Source organism: Cyclopterus lumpus, chromosome 19 (assembly GCF_009769545.1).
Source record: "Cyclopterus lumpus isolate fCycLum1 chromosome 19, fCycLum1.pri, whole genome shotgun sequence".
NCBI classification, from domain to species: Eukaryota; Metazoa; Chordata; class Actinopteri; order Perciformes; family Cyclopteridae; genus Cyclopterus; species Cyclopterus lumpus.
In genome coordinates, this window is record NC_046984.1 from 7,923,349 (window position 1) to 7,940,885 (window position 17,537).

A 17,537-nucleotide genomic window follows, 5' to 3' on the forward strand; every position below is an offset into this window, starting at 1 on the left:
CAGTACCTGTTGCCGACACAGACCAAGAGGCGCTTTAAAAGGACGCTTTGAGCTCCATTAGTTGACGTCCTCAGCAAACACAATAGCCTGGTGATGATCACACACAGGCTATTGCAAATCACCCTCAGAAGTCTGAAATCAGAGGCTGAGAGGAAGAAAGAACAGGAGCCCAGAGAGAGAAAGAGGGGAAAGGAGAGAGAGGGTTCCTGCACTGATGAATCATTAGTGATAAAGCTGGGGCTGAGCCAGTATGGCTGTATTTAGAAACTTCTCACTCTCCCCCCCAACTACCCCCCACCCCCTCACTAATTGTCATCTCTTTTAGCATTTGACTGATGACTGGCTCACTGAAAAGACGTGAGAAAAGGGAAGCAGGCACTCAGGTCTGACGCTAATGTCACACTTTGAAGCTGTCAAGGGTAACCGTAATGTACTCAATAGTGGTGGCGATGCAGAAAAAAGCTGCAGTTTGCTCCCAACAACAACCGAAAGCAACAACCAGGGACACTAAATATTTTGTCAGAGACACAGGCATAGTAACACATCAAGACAATAGTGCTTTGTTAACACTGAAAACAACTCTTCCTTAGGAGGACAGCTTTTTTCTCGAAGCCTATTGTAGAACAGTGTCACAGAATATGATGAAATAAAATGGGAGTGATTGGCTTGCTTCACTTTCAATTCCTCTGACACGGGAGTCGTGGTGTGGCAAGACAGCCCTATTGTCAAACACATATACATCCTCGGGTCCAATGTTATTGATTAGTCTTTGGTGACAAGTGTGAAAGGCATCTCTCTTCACAGAGACACAGCACCCAGCAGCATGATGTATTGGTCCACACTGCACAACACACACACAATCTTTCATTGCGGACGCAGACTATCGCAAGTCAAAAAGACACATGAATATTTGACACGGTCATGTCAACGGCACTTATCTCAGAGGAAAAGCAGAGCAGATGGACTAAAATGCAGCAAACTCCGGGCTGTTAATTGTATGTGGGAAGTCATTGTGAAAGCCATTCATCTTCATAATGTTGCCTCCATTTACTTTTGATTAACATCTGATCAAATACAATGGTTGATTGTCTGCTGGGGCTTTCTGAATGATACGTCTGTGCATCAAGTTGCTGTCAACTGGTAGTGCCATGATGTGGGAGGGAGGGAGAGAGACAACAAGAGGGAGAGGAGGGGAGGAGAAAAGAGAGGGAGGGAGGGAGAGAGACAACAAGAGGGAGGGAGGGAGGGAGGCTGCAAATGGCAGCTTCTGTGACACCACTGGAGGGAGGGAGAGACAGAGAGGAGAGAGGGAGGGAGTGAAGAAATAGTCAGAGGGAGAGAGAGAGAGAGAGAGAAAGAGAGAGAGAGAAAGATTAGCAGTCCAACTAGATCAGATTGCAAAAGATTGATAAAGAGAGATGTTCAGTTAATAAGCAGTGAGGAGTATTGAACAGTTTTATGGTACACAGTGAAGGAAAGACTTCACGTCCCTAAAGATGAAGGATGAGCAGAAGACCAGCTGAAGAAATCGCCCCAGAAGATGGAGATACAAAAACCTGAATTTTTACTGGAATAATCCTCGTTAAACGTTTCGCACCTGTCTTGTACGCGGAGGCACTGACCGAGCAAAAGTGCCTCGGCCCGAGGTTCTGGTGTGAGCCCGTCTGGTCAGAACTGCTTTTCATCCGCGCTCGCAACAGCACCTGAAAGAGAGAGAGAAGAATCCGAGCAAGGATGAAGAAATTCAAACGGGGTCTATACCTTGTGCTGAAGATGATGGAGTGGTTTTCTCCAGTATTAGAGTAACACACAAAGAAGGAGCAGCTGCGGTGGCAGATGCAAATAATGCCTCAGTTTGGTTAACGGGGACACTGGGAGAGAAGATACCACCTTTTACTTCTGCAGCCTGGGGGAGGACAGGTAGAAATAAAGGTAAGAGAAGGACAGAAAACTTCAACTCAAACTTGCAGCCTGATTGTCACATCGACATCAGTCAGATGTGGAGGTCCGGTCAGTCGTGTTATGATGTGAACTCTGAAGCAAATCCATAGTCACCTTGTTGAAATTACACATCTAATATTTTCAATTTAGAAATAATTGCTTAAGTTTAATGACAATTTATTGAATGTAAACACCACACTTTAAAGCTGGAAGTCAAATAATATCTTACTGATCATATAATTACAACTGCACACTATTTATCTTTACTACAGCAGATGTTTTTTCTGCAGAATGTGGTTAAACACAATAGTTTAAATTATGTTGATTTCTCCACCACACGACTCGCCAAGAAGGCCGCCATGCCTGTTGATGTCAGGCTGTGATATCAGCAGGCGCCCGAACAAACAAACAAACTTATAGAAATGTAGAAGGCGGACAAAGACGAGCATTGAAAGCAATCAGTTTGAGCAAAACTTGAATCCTGAATTTACCAATAAAGTTCGAATCTACACTGACGACAGATTCATCTCTACATCGTCTCCATCAATATCCTCTCACTCTGCTTACCCTCTAAGACGGGAGAGGGTAAGCACAGTGAGAGGATATAAAAGGATTATATTGTGTGACAGCACTTCTGAAATGATAAATTATTGAGTCCACAGAGAATGTATTATTATGTATTATGTTAATTAATGAAAAATGCAGCAAAGATCCTAGATTGTTTCTGCTTCTCTTTATGTTTCTCATTGTCGTAAACTGAATAATTGGTTTATTGACAATGAATCAGACAAAATAAGCAATTTCAGGTAATGTGTCAGTACTTTTTAGATTTGATGGACTAATTAATGACAAAAAAAACATTCAATAGACAATAACATTCATCTGTTTTCAGGCCTGGACCAATCCAAACATCCAGTCAATGTAAACAAACACTCATTTCTGCACTCCATCTTCCCTAATCAACTTCAACTTACACTTTGATAATACATGCATTGGTTACCACTTGATCACTTGTTATGCCCCTAATTATCCTTAGAGTGTTACATCAGATAACTAACCATGGCTCGTGATTTAGGATAATATTACTGGAGGAGAGACATGAGCAGGTATCAATAGATAAATGTGTTGCTTTGGGTGCTGCACTTTTCTATCAGTGTATAAAGAAATCCCTAATGCGAGGGTACAAAAGAGACAGAGGATGAACAGGACAAAGATTTATGCAGAATAGCCTGACAGTTCAATTACCTCACCCTGCTTTTCATCTCAGCTTAGTTCAGTTTGATTTACTTTTATGATCCAAAAAGGATATTTAGTGAGCCCACTGAAATCATAAAATATAACACATCCACAAAAAAGGCCCAACAAACACATGGACTACAACTAATGCATCGTCTTGCATAACTGTATGTAGAATATCTGGCAGTAATACAGTGTTAAAAGTAATATATCTAAGCTTGTGAGCTCTAAGCAACAGGTGCCGCTTAAAATTGGAAATTACAGACTTTAGGTTAAATATGGGCGATTCAGCCTTTGTGAATGGGTAAGAGTAATTAAAAAACTGCACAAATGAAGATCAAAAAAGCCCAGTGAGAAGCTTACATGTGGGAATGATCAATCAAAGGAAACCAGGTGTTTGAGTGGAGAAAAAAAACTACAGGTGCAGCTAGCAAAAAGAAACTACAGATTTAGGTCTAGAGGTTAAAACAATGTGAGAAGGTGACTCAGTTCTTTATGAACACTTCTCTCAACGACCACCTGAGATGGCGTCTCAGCACAGGGGATGGCCTACACACCGAGTCTAACAGTTGAACCATGAACAGCCTTCGAATTGACAAATGTTCAATTATTGCGATATATATATATATATATATATATATATATATATATATATATATATATATATATATATATATATATGTTTTTAAAACAATAACAACAAACTTTGATCTTGTTTGTACATATTGTCAATCAGACATAATTTCTGCATGGTGAAGTGGTGTTACTTTCTATAGGAAAATACCTGAAGGTTACTTGAGACGGGATGAGTTCCGCGTGGCAAGCTATAGGAAAATACAATGACACCTGAGCCTCGGCTCTTCCTTCACAATGGCCTTGGAAGGTGGGCTGGGATCGTAGCGGTTGAGCTCAGTTTCCTGCAAGCTTCTCTTGAGATGAAGTACCCTCTCCCACTACTCGTCATTGTTCCTCCAAATCCCTTCAATTATTTTGCACATCCAATTATTCATTCTATTGAACCTAATCAGCTGCAGGCTCACCGTCTCCCCAAGTTAGTCCTCTTAACTCCCCAAGAACACACACACACAGCAGACAAGGTCACAAAAGGTTATTTATGAAATTATTGGCTGAGGTAGAATCACTTTCTCTTTCTTGCCTTATGGATCAAAGGTGCATGTATTCTAAAATTCAGGCTAAAAGTGCTTGAGACCACATTAAAAATATGAATACAACAATACACACAAATGGCCTCCTTCTGAGCTGTCATTCCACGAAGCTTGTTGTGCAACAGTTGGGTGGTAGTGCAGTATTAAAGGCCTAAACTTTGATGCCAATACAAACAAAAAGGCTGTCCAATTACCACAATTTAAAACACAGGATTGGAATCGGCTATTGCTTTCACACTGATTGTCTCTCAGTACAAAGACTAAACACTTTAACAGACGCAGTAGGCTTGTCTTAGTTGTTGTCATTTGGTTCCATGATTCCAAATTAAAAACTTAATTTGAGGGTAATATGGTTCTAATCCTGTGTTTTTAATTTTGGGCACTACCCTTTTGTTTGAATTTTAAAATACAGACTAATTACAGGTTCAAAAACATTGGTAAAAACAGCCCTAAAGCTGATGTATATTTACCAAAGATTGCTTATCTTTATTCTAGACGACCAGCTTTTCCATTAAATGTATGCTCTATGTGTAATTTATATGACTACAGATTGATGATTTACCGTCTAATTCATTTAAATTAAGGCACTTAAGATTCATAACTATTCAGCTGTCACTAGCAGTTACTTCCTCTCACGGTAGAGACTCCCATCAATTCCAAGTCAAAGAGCTGGGGAAAAAAGATTAATCTTTAACATGTACATTCAAACTGTACATGCATAACCTCTGATTTAAAGAGCGTCCTGTGTAGCTACAGCAAAGGCTTTCTGCATGGGACTTTAAGGCACTTATCTAATGACTCCAAAGACGCAAGGAGGGTTTTTACTTTTGACCAATTCTCTGGACACGTGACACTGCATGACGACAGCACTCAGGTCATGAGACCAAGATGTATAATGTGAAATGCTGCATGGACTCATCTCCATTATATAACACAGTCAGTGTGGTTACTATACCATACAACCAGACCCACCTGACACTACACAGGTGAGCCAATGAGCACAAATATACCCCATTTAACTGTCTGTCTATAAAAGCCAGCACTATGATCAGAAAGGATCAGACAATCTAGTTCGGTTGACAATTTTACAGATTTGAAATGAGCGGATGAGGTTCACTATTTATTTTGGAAGTATAAAAATAGAACATAACATTTATCTACAGTATATTTTACTGATACAGGTATGTGTTTGACCTATAAGGGACACTTTTCTAGTGCATGAGGTAATTTGGCTCCAGATCAGGAGAACTTCCACCTGAAAGAATGTAAGTGAGGATGGATTTAGCGTGAGTGTGTGGCAGACGGCAGGGCACCCGGGATTTGGGATCGCACATGAGTGAACTGTCAAGTCTTCAGGGCCCAAATCAGGCCAGTAGACACAGAACGGATGTGGCCAGGCGATAAAAGCTGTCTGCACCCAGAAGGGCCTCAGTCCAGCCCCAATGGGCAAAACTCCTTGACCCTGAGGCTCAGCATCCAGCGCAGTGATCGTGTTATCTGTCGACTGACCGAGACAACCATTTCTCAGCTGCACTGACATATTGTAGATTCATAACATTACAGATTAACATTTTGACACATATCAAGTGTGTTGTATGTGTATAATCTTGTATTTGTTGTGTAAGCTAAAGTACCAGTATGTAATTACAATAAATACATAATACAGGGCATTGAACAGGGGAGAACTCTACTATCTACTTGTATGGGGCACCATGGGAAGGTGCTATAAGTTTACCGCATCCTCACAACGTGAATAATATAACTGCAAATTGTACAGAATGGGGTCAAATTAATAGTCCTACACATGCCCATTCCCTGTACACAGCATCTGGAATTGCATGTGCACGGAGTCAGTGGCACACATCCAAGTCCCCTCGGAGTATGTTAAAATACTCACAAGCCAGTCTACTCCCCAAACAAAAGTATTGTAGTGAAAGGACAATGACAAACTTAAGACCACAACAGAAATAGAGGCGCACAGATTGTCTGTTGAATATGTGATGACTGCATGGCATGCTGCTGATAATCTATAAATACAAGCAAGTGTGCTGAAAACTAACATGTGCTAGCCTTCCCTATCACTGGTAGGCCTGAAATATGACAGCCCTCCTAATTTCATAAAACACCTAACCAGATATTAGAAGTGACTCACAGGATGGTCTTCTTTTTTTTTCCATTACAGAATAATTAACATCTGTTAGGTGACTTAGTTTGTCTCCACTGCCAACCGTCTAATTTGAAAGAGAAAAGCACAGGAAAAGCCATGTGACAGAAGTGGATCTGCTGTGAGACCAGCTCCTCACTTACACAGCCGACATCAAAAGACATGAGGACCCTTCAGTGAGGACCAATTGGATTTTGAGTCGTGATGTTTAAAGAGAGCAAGATGGCGAGGAGAAGGAGTGTGAATTAACTGAAGTAACCGGTATTATAGATACTGACACTATACACCTTGTACAGAGAAGCGGGACAGGGAAAAGAGTGATCTAATAACACATAACAATGTAACGAATGAATCTGTAATGAAATATCAGACTTTTCAAGAGGAAAAATGTATCAGAAGCTGGTCCCCAGTAGACTGACCACTTACTGCATTAGTTAACAGGAAGACTTATAATAAACAAACATATGCCAAAAGTCATATATCAAACATGTAAATCAAGTTAATCTATTGCAGGTATCTAGAATATCCCCCCCAAAAGGTTTTTATTCAAATAAGAAGAACACGTAGGAAACTGTAAGTGATGATGGTGAATTGGTCATTTGTGCTCATTCAGTGAAAGGATCTATAAATATTAGTGGTATTATTTTTGGGCCAGTAGCAGAACTATTTGAGTGTTATGTAAGTTTTACAAGGTTTTGCAGTTCTGCCACTGGAAGATGTCATAGTTGGTTCTTTGTTGACTGTGTATGCGATTGCATAGTCATGTATGATGTGATTTCACCATTGTGTCACTGGAAGAAGCTCACATTGTTCTCCTCTCTTGACATTCTCTACAGGGATTGGATTAAAGCTCAAGACTCCCACCCAGCTCCCTGTCTATGACTCACTAAAATGCAACTTAGCCAGTGATCAAGCGGTGAGGGGCCTCGATCACTCCCGGCCTTCCCTCTGCACTGACCCTGCCGCTGGGAGTGCCGCCTGGAGCATGAGTGTGGGAAGAATCAATCGCTACAGCATTGTGTCATCCGAGGAAGAGGGCCTCCGCCTCACTACCATGCATGGTATGAACGGCTTTGGCAATGGCAAGATCCACACACGCCGCAAGTGCCGCAACCGCTTCGTCAAAAAGAATGGCCAGTGCAATGTGCAGTTTGCCAATATGGAAGATAAGTCGCAGCGCTACATGGCCGACATCTTCACCACATGTGTTGATATTCGCTGGCGATGGATGCTGTTAGTCTTCACTCTCGTGTTTGTCGTCTCCTGGCTGGCCTTTGGCTTAGCCTTTTGGGTCATTGCTTTGCTGCATGGAGATCTGGATAACCCCGCCGGAGATGATAACTTCACTCCTTGTGTCCTCCAGGTCAATGGATTTGTGGCTGCCTTTCTATTCTCCATTGAAACACAGTCTACCATAGGTTATGGCTATCGCTGTGTGACTGAAGAGTGCCCAGCGGCTGTCTTCATGGTGGTCTTCCAGTCCATAGTGGGTTGCATCATTGACTGCTTTATGATTGGCGCCATCATGGCCAAGATGGCGAGGCCTAAGAAGCGAGCACAAACACTGTTGTTTAGCCACAATGCTGTCATTGCCATGCGGGATGGAAAGCTGTGCCTAATGTGGAGGGTGGGGAACCTTCGCAAGAGCCACATTGTAGAGGCCCATGTTAGGGCACAGCTCATCAAACCTCGGATCACTGATGAGGGGGAATACATTCCTCTAGACCAAATAGACATTAATGTGGGCTTTGATAAAGGTCTGGACAGGATTTTCTTGGTTTCACCCATCACTATTCTCCATGAGATAGATGAGGAGAGTCCCCTGTTTGGGATCAGCAAACAGGATTTAGAGACAGCAGACTTTGAGATTGTCGTCATCTTGGAGGGGATGGTTGAAGCAACCGCCATGACCACACAGGCTCGAAGCTCCTACTTGGCCTCTGAGGTGCTTTGGGGTCACCGTTTCGAGCCAGTCTTGTTTGAGGAGAAGAACGTGTACAAGGTGGATTACTCTCACTTTCACAAAACCTACGAGGTGCCGTCCACCCCCCGCTGCAGTGCCAAGGACATGGTTGAGAACAAGTTCTTAGTCCCAAGCTCTAACTCTTTCTGCTATGAAAATGAGCTGGCCTTCCTGAGCCGCGAGGATGAGGAGGAGGATGTAGGTGGTGGTAGCAGGGCACTGAACCTCAGTCCAGACAGGAACAGCCGACATGAGTTTGAACGCTTACAGGCCACCAGGACGCTGGATCAAAGGTCATATCGGAGAGAGTCGGAAATATGACCTCGACCCATTGACCCTGGACCAACTTTCAATAACTGTATCCAAGGGTGAAATGCAGAACAATGCAAAGTGCCATAGGAAAAGCTGACTACTGTAAAAGTTTGGAAAATAAACAAGACCACAGTAAAAGGGACATGGGGAAAAACAAGAGTACACATCTTAGAAATTGTGGTAAGGAATGTCTACAATCAAGGAAAAGGCTAAGGAAAGACCTTCTTCCTGAATGGAAACTTGAATCTTTTGTCATTTTGAGTTCAGAGTTCAGAGTGTTCAATGATAGTGCATCAAAAACTATGACAGAACCATATAATCTAATTTTAGGTGTAAATACATTGATAAGTTATGTTTTGTGTGCAGTATCAGTTTCCCAAAAAAAAGTTATTATTTCCACAAATAATAGTGTTACAAGGCTTCTCTTGAGCTCTCCTCACATTGCTGTAATGTACTGGACCTGCGTGCACTGCAGCATTCAGATGCAATGAGACGTGATAAAACATCTGACCGTGAGCCACTGAGAACAACATAATTCAACACCTTCATTTATGTATTGGTGTGATCCCAAAATCTACCATTGTAGGCAAAATGTATTGCACTATGAATAACATATCGGGATATGTTGAACAATAATGAAATCCCATTGTATGAAGCATCACTATTTATATTCTCTTAATGCCTCATATTTCAACCATATGTAAGCCACCAACGTCATGATTTGGTTGCACTGGCCAACACATGTTCAAACATTGATAAGTAGTCAGGTAAAAAAAAACAAAAGCACAGATGGAGGACAACTGTCCTAAAAAAAGAACAGCATATCTGCAAGATACAGGTTGCAATATCCAAGTTTCTATTGATTAAATAAAAAACTGAATAGCAGCAATTTGTTATTCCACAAAAAGATGCACCTTAAAGTGTACCTTAACTTGCACAACTTGAACAAATCGTGTAAACTAAGTTAAACTAAAACCTGTATACTGATAGTTAATAACAAGTTTTCTTCCATAGGGAAATTCAGACTAACAAACAGGCATAAATTGATGACACTAAATGTTTTTGTCCTCTTTAAAAATGAATCTATGCACATAGAGATGAAACCTATTGAGTTCTGTTTGAGATAAAATTATGTTATGACATTAATTAATTAATACCTAGGGCTTAACCTGAAAAAGGAACAAAAATCATAAACTGAATTTCTAAAGGTAGCTGTTAAAGTTATCAATCAACCAACCAATCATCTAATCATCCATTCAAATAAATTGATAGTCAAACTTTCATATATCACTAAAACCTTTAAAATGTACACAGGAAGAATGCAAGAATGATAATTATTGCTAACCACCCAACAAGCATCCATTCCAAGTAAGAGGACGAGCATCACAAGGGTGAATGTGTCTTCAACACTTTGCTCACAAGGTTAGAGTCGTCCAAACGTGTTTAAATTTACAGGAGTCGGCCCGACATTTCTATTCATTTTACATCAAAAGTGGGTACATTTAGATGCTCCTTATATTATTAACAACAGAGTCAATATCAGAAAATGTTATATAATAATTATATGACAAATGTATCCTTTAACAAGTAACGTGTGCAAGACTAAGTTTGACTAAAACCTGTTATCACCCTCATTGCTGTCTAAACAGATATAGTTATACATGAGAAAATAGCTTTCTCCTTCACTCCTCATATTGATTCCTCTGGCATTTACAAACATTATATGCTATAAATGCATTTTTAGCATAGAGTTAATACACTGAACCAAGGTTGAATAGAAGCAAAAAAAACGCACATCTTTCTGAATACATTTTAGTAGCCATGTCCTTAATGATTATCTTGTAATACACTGAACATTTGTATAATTCTTGATTCCCAGATAACAAGTGTCAGGCATGGAGGAGAAGGACCCTGCATTATTTTTCTTATTGTACTCGTATGCATACGAGTTGTCAGACTTGATACCAAAGTAATGAGTGTAGTCTTAACTTTTGTTCCCAAAGTAATCTTCCAAAAAACTGTTTAGACTGATCTAGAAAAATGGTTAGTCATTGTTGGTCTCCAGTTTGCAGATAGTCTCTCTAGATTTATATTATTCCGAAACATTTGCCACTAATTAAAAGCAAATCTCTGTTCGACTAAACCTGATTCAATCAGTTGCTGGTAGTTTAAAAGACACAATCATGATGCATGATAACTTTTTTCTTTGGCATGAATAGCATTTAAAAAAAGATCCCTTATTGTATATGCCTAGTCATTCAAACCTAAACATGTTAATGTTTGTATCACAAAATACTCTTTACCAAGTCCAGCTTATCTATTACCTCACTAAAATGTGGACGTTATGTCCGTGTGGATCAATTTTAGTTAAATGTCATACATAAAAGATTACACATGTGGTGAAAAAGTACAACATGAACACATAGAAGAGAACCATAAAATGGTTGTTATGTTGGTCACAATGACTAATATTTTCCTAATAGTCATTTAACTCAGTATATTATATTTCTAGGTTATATGTTGCTTTTTAGAACATTGTGGGATGTAGTAAAATATAAAGAGCATGTTTTGGCAAATAAGTGAAGCGTTCTTTACCCAGCCCAAAATATTTATTATGATTATTGCCTTCTGGGAAGGTTATATACAATGATGTGTGAAGCCTCTGCACCTACACAGTGGCAAAAAAAGGTGAAGCATTTCTACTGAATATTTTTTTTGCAGATTGTTTTAGCTTTGATGATGCCCACCTCAGCCCTTAAAAAAGAAACACACACAATTGTTTTAGCAAAACATAAAGGTTTCTAGTGTAAAAAGCATAGAATCATAAAAAGTATAATAGGGAGCAGGAGGCTGAACAACCTGCTTATTTTTATACAAAGTTCTTTTTGATAGAATACCGCAATCAATATGTATCTGTTTTTATTAGAGTACTACAATGAAATCACTAATGAGAGGCAAAAATATGATTCTCGTCTCCCTTTTCAATGCTTTGATTTCTGTCGTTTCATTTCAGCACAGATCCTCATGATTTAACAGGTATTTCTCTTAAAGGGATGATTGGAAAAGCTTTTGACCTCTGTAGAAGTCTTCCTATGTCCAGCAAATTGTCTACTGGGCTTTTGATTTGATTCAAAGTCATTTAAATTATTAAATTAAAAACTAACTGTGAAAAAAGGTTGTTTTCATCTCTTTTGTTGAGTGCTTTACCGGCCATGGGCTGTATTGAAATGCAAAATGCAAGACAAACCTCGGACGTCCTCAAGATGGAGTAATGAATGGATGAAGTGGTAGCTGAGGTAGTAATAATCATCATGGGGGGAGGGGGGTTAAGATGATAGACAAGGAAGTCACCACAGTCAGATGACTTCCTGGTCTGGAGCCAATTATTAGAGAAGGCTCATAAATTATTCACTGTGACACACACAAAAAAAACAGTGGCCAGAGGCCTTTTGGCCCCACTGAACTGGCAAGAGGCTTTGTCAGATCAATGGAGTAACAACACATGAGAGATCATTATTACTCTACTACCTCAGAACTAAGGAAACCTTATTGTACTGTGCCTCAGCAGGAATAACAGCAGGAAAAGGCTCTCCCACCCACGACCTAACTATTAACTTCAACAACTCAGTGCTGGCTCCGACTCCGACTGCCAGGAACCTTGGTGTGACGCTCGACAGTCAACTCTCCCTGACTGCCAACATTACCGCAATAACACGCTCCTGTAGGTACATGCTGTACAACATCAGGAGAATACGACCCCTTCTCACTCAGAAGGCAGCACAGGTTCTGGTCCAGGCTCTGGTCATCTCAAGGCAAGACTATTGCAACTCCCTCCTGGCAGGTCTACCTGCTAATGCCATTCGACCTCTACAGCTCATCCAGAATGCAGCTGCTCGACTGGTCTTCAACCTCCCGAAATTTACCCACACTACTCCGCTCCTCCACGACCTTCACTGGTTACCGGTGGCCGCCCGCATCCGCTTCAAAACATTGGTTCTTGCGTACCGTGCTGCGAACAGATCGGGTCCGGTCTACATCCAGGACATGGTCTAACCTCACACCCAGGACATGGTCTAACCTCACACCCCAGCTCATTCACTTCGCTCGGCTTCTGCCAATCGGCTTGTAGCTCCTTCACTTCGAGCTAAACACTCAAAATCACGACTGTTTGCTGTGCTGGCTCCTCATTGGTGGAACGAGCTCCCCATTGACATCAGGACAGCAGAAAGTCTCTACATCTTCCGTCGCAAACTAAAAACACATCTTTTTCGACTATACCTTGAATAGGGAGGGTAGAGCCGTAGTAGCACTCTAGTAGCACTTAAATGTCCCTTACTGATAGCACTTTGTTGTTTAGCACTTTAGTAGCACTTAAGTAGCACTCTTGTTGTTCTGAGTTTGGACTCATGGTTTAATGCACTTATTGTAAGTCGCTTTGGATAAAAGCGTCAGCTAAATGACATGTAATGTAATGTAATGTAATGAATAACAGCAGGAATAACACAGGCGTAACAAATAAAATGAATGATGGCTGGTATCATGCATGCTGGCCCATTGTCACGGCATACTACGGAGCGGTATATAATACCGTCATTTTCTTGTTACTTAAAGGCCAACAAAGATACGCTAATATCGGTCTACAATATTGGTGCAGCTAAACCTCGTCATCTCTGCTGTTAAGTCATTTGGTTTTCAAGTACAATATAATATGGGATGAGAATAATGCTCATAACAATGTTTTCCAAATTTACCGTTTACAGTTTAAAATAAAACAGTGGGACTGCTGCCGCCAGCTTGGTTAAAACCACATTCTTATTCAAATGAGAATTTAAGTGTAGGGAAAACAGGTTCAAAATAACTCAACAACACTTTGTGACTCTTCTGGTTTAAGACGTATGAAAATATCCGAGCTCGCTAGTACAATGACGTCATCAGCACCACAGTACACATTTTTGACTGGTGATGAATAATCCTGAACTCTTTGCACGAGATCTGTGGCCATCAGTTCTTTCTAAATAATTCAGGTTGGGGTGTTTAAATCACCCACAGTGAGCGACAGATGTGGGATTAAAATGCTGGCCACTGGTTGTGCTGAGCTCAGGCATTGGGTCTCAGCACTAACTGACACTGGGATCATGGAGGCTACGCTGGAAGCATTTGCCAAGTTGTATTGTGTAACAGGGCCTGGGAAGTGTATATTAGGCTTTGTATGGCTTGGTGTCACACACATAAAGTAAAAGGGAAGCTTCCAGGATTAGTGGCGGGCCGTGTTAATGAGTGCCTAATGCATGACGGCATTATTATTAGATTTTTCACAAGTGTCACCCGGGTTCTGGAACTCAGAATTTGACTTCACTCTGAAAATGAGCCTTTTTTTAATGCAGTGATGTCAAACCGATGTACTGTCATAGCAGGATTAGATGCCAAGCGGTCCTGGATAATTAAGGGCATGTCAGGAAAAGCTGCCCTGTAAGTGAGATGGTTGCTAACCCCTAAGACATTTCATTCAGGAGGGATGGGCAGCCTATTGGAATGGATGAACTTACTTGAGTAATTCTCAGCAGGTAGAATCCCGTTGTATTCTTGTGCTAAGTATTTATAGACATTTTTGAGTATCTATGACAACAATTTTACTTGACCAACTTGGTTCAGGGCTCTGGTGCAACGCTGTTTTACAGTAGTTGCTATTTGTTGCAACAAGACAACTTTAAATTGCCTAAATATACCACAATTCTGAATGCCAGAGCTATGAATGTGCACCAGCCTTTAGCTTCACATTCACGGCTCTATAAAAAAAAACACATTATCATTTCAATATGGAAGCTGTTGCCACGTAACCTGCTATCCAAAAGAAAAATAAGTAGTGTGAAGCTGAGGACCCAACCAGACCCAAGTTTCAACAAAAAACAATGTAAATTGTAATGTTGGAATTTAGTTGTATAGTTTATTTTTTAGTTCAGATAGATAGATAGATAGATAGATAGATAGATAGATAGATAGATAGATAGATAGATAGATAGATAGATAGATAGATGGATGGATGGATGATATTTGTTCTAAATTACGCAACAGTGAGTTGACACCCAGGATCCCTTGAGAATGTCCCTCCTGTGACTCCCAGGGAACAGTTGACTAAGCCAGCTGGGGCCTGGACTCACACATTTCCTCACATGACATTTAAAAAGGAGCGTTACACCTACAGAAGACTTCGGCAGCCAGTTAAAGGATATGAAAAGATGCAGCAAGTAGCCTCACTGGGCTCCCTGCCAGCCAGCCCATATAGACTAGTTATAATTAAAGCTGGAACAAACTCCCTGTAGACTGAACTCTTGATGACAGTAAAATGAGGGGAAATCGTGCTGAAGGGGCTATATAAAGCTCTTCAGTGTCAAGCCACTCTCTGGCCACACTTTCACCGCTAAAGGTTCTCCATGTAAGTTCCTGCGATACTCAATCAAAGATACGTACCTGTGGTCTATATTATTGTACGCCTTTTATACATTGAAAATATTATCTACTACACAGGAATTCATAAGCATGAATATATAAGCTCATCCCAAGCTTTTACAATCGGACAATATAGTACAAACTTAAATCCACTTTTAAATCAAATAGCATGTCATTCTGTCTTACACAATTCACTGTATTAGGAGATCAATGACTGGTACATACTGAGGGATAAATGAACTGATTCTATAAAGAGATACCGACTATGCGTTGTTCTGAACACATCACAAGTGTCTCAAGTGTGATGGGAACTTATCCAGTAACTGAGACATGTTTTCAAGTCTGTTGCCTAAATGGAAGAGACACAACAGCCTTGTCCTACTACCCACGCTTGTTGTCTTGTCAGATAAGCCAAGAGCCCACTGTGTTGTTATTAGCTGTCAACAGTGTTCAAGTACACAGAAAATGTACGAGATCCTAAAGACACGGAGGGATACTGTTGGTCGATGACATCTTGAGCTCAAATACATTGGGCTCTTTTAGAGAAGATATGTCAAAACTGTTTAAAGACCTGCACACAGGTGTTTCTACTTGGCTAATTAGACCTCTGTACACCATTTATGGTACACATGATGTCTCAGGAAAGTGAGAGAGATGTCAATCAAGCATGTCCAATCATGCTCACACTGTCCTGAGAAGAGGTCTAACTAGGCAAAACATTAATTGAAAACATCTGTGTGGGTGAGCCAGTGTTTAGTTTTTTAAGAATTAAGAATTAAGGTAACAATGTGACAACGTCCTACCTTGACAAGGCGAGCCATTTGGAGCTCTAAGGGGTTGTGTGTAGCATTAAAGATGACGACACATTATGTGCCTTATCTTCTCTCGGTAACAGCAGGTGCCTCTATTTAGTCCTGATTCATGAAGCAACTTGAATAGACAACCTGAGGGGACATAAGGGGGCCACTCTCATTTCCTTGCTCTCAACCCTTGGTAATTACCTATGTGTGCCCAAAGGCCCTCAGTGTCCCTCAGAGAAGGAGAGAAAGAAAGACCAAGATAGTGAAGTTATGTACTGAAGTTATGAACAGGTCTACTGTAACATACATACAACAGCTCAGAGACACAAGCCATGACATATTAGTTCAACTTACTTCTATTATTTCATGAAGATTATCCTCCTTTGTCTGTGCAACATACAGGTGGATGTTCAATGGTTATTCATTTACCCTGATGGATTCAATAAATAGTTTGCACAAAAAACACAATAAATACAATCCACATAGCTTCAGTGAGCTGTTGGGCCCAGAACAAAGGAGCTCTGAGGTATTTTGTGGAGCACAAAATACCAATTAAATTAAATTTTGAGAACAACACGCATGAATAAAATAATATAATCAACGGAGCATGTTGTGAACAGTATCGTTCTTCTTTTAAACAAGTCTTCGAGGAAAGTATTCAGTGTAAGGTGATTTTGGGAAGCCTTGAGTACCGAACACTAAATGCCAGTAAGCTTTATTGTATTAGAGTAAGCATCAGCCAATAGCTTGAAACGTAAGCAACCCCCACAGTAACTGTAAAATAAGATAAGAGATAAATAAGAGTCAGCAAAACTGTGTCGGTCCCAGAAGTGAGGTCATGAGAAGAGACACAGAGCTGCGACTACAGACTCTCTGGTCTCCCCAGGGGTAGACTCACATCTGTCAGCACCCTTCTCTAATGCAGCTCTCAGTGAATGGCAACCGGTAAAAGGTACTTCTCCCCAAATACGCCTACACACACACATACACCTTGCACCCCCTTCATCCCTAGCCTATACATCTCTTGTTGGCTGGCATCACTCTGTCCCAGGACACACGCCTTGCTCCAGCCAGGACAACGTCTCCAGTGTCAGGTAGAATGAGGGTCTTTGTTCAGGCAGACCCAATACAGGACCTTCACTCTCAGAAGTAGTTGCTTGGTTTGATAAGAAGAACAGTATCCCTTTTAACATCGTGAAGAACCGACTGCAAAAGTGGAAATGAGGACAGTTAGAAAAACTTTGCAGACCGTGCTTGCTCGAGTAGATTCTTTTATATCAAAACCCCTTTTCACACTCTTTCAGTAAATGTGGTTTGTGGGGGCTTCTTTTGTGAATACATAGTTATACCAGCATTACTGTTTTATTAAGGGTACCAATCCAAAACGTGGACTTAACTGGATTTAGTCTCACAAATCTACCTCAAACCTGCTATGTCTATGCTCTTGTATGTTTTCAAGACAATGTGTTTAGCTTTTTTATTCCATCTCTTGGGTGTGACATAATAGA

The 17,537-nt window shown here is 40.7% G+C and overlaps 1 protein-coding gene across 1 annotated transcript; it reads left to right on the forward strand.

Moving 5' to 3' along the window:
* Positions 1–1,313: 1,313 nt before the first annotated feature.
* On the forward strand, positions 1,314–11,856 carry kcnj12a (potassium inwardly rectifying channel subfamily J member 12a). Its single transcript, XM_034559484.1, has 2 exons — positions 1,314–1,932; positions 7,344–11,856. Exon 2 carries the CDS (start codon positions 7,493–7,495, stop codon positions 8,789–8,791), a length of 1,299 nt encoding a protein of 432 aa, XP_034415375.1. The 5' UTR covers positions 1,314–1,932; positions 7,344–7,492; the 3' UTR covers positions 8,792–11,856.
* Positions 11,857–17,537: the final 5,681 nt, after the last annotated feature.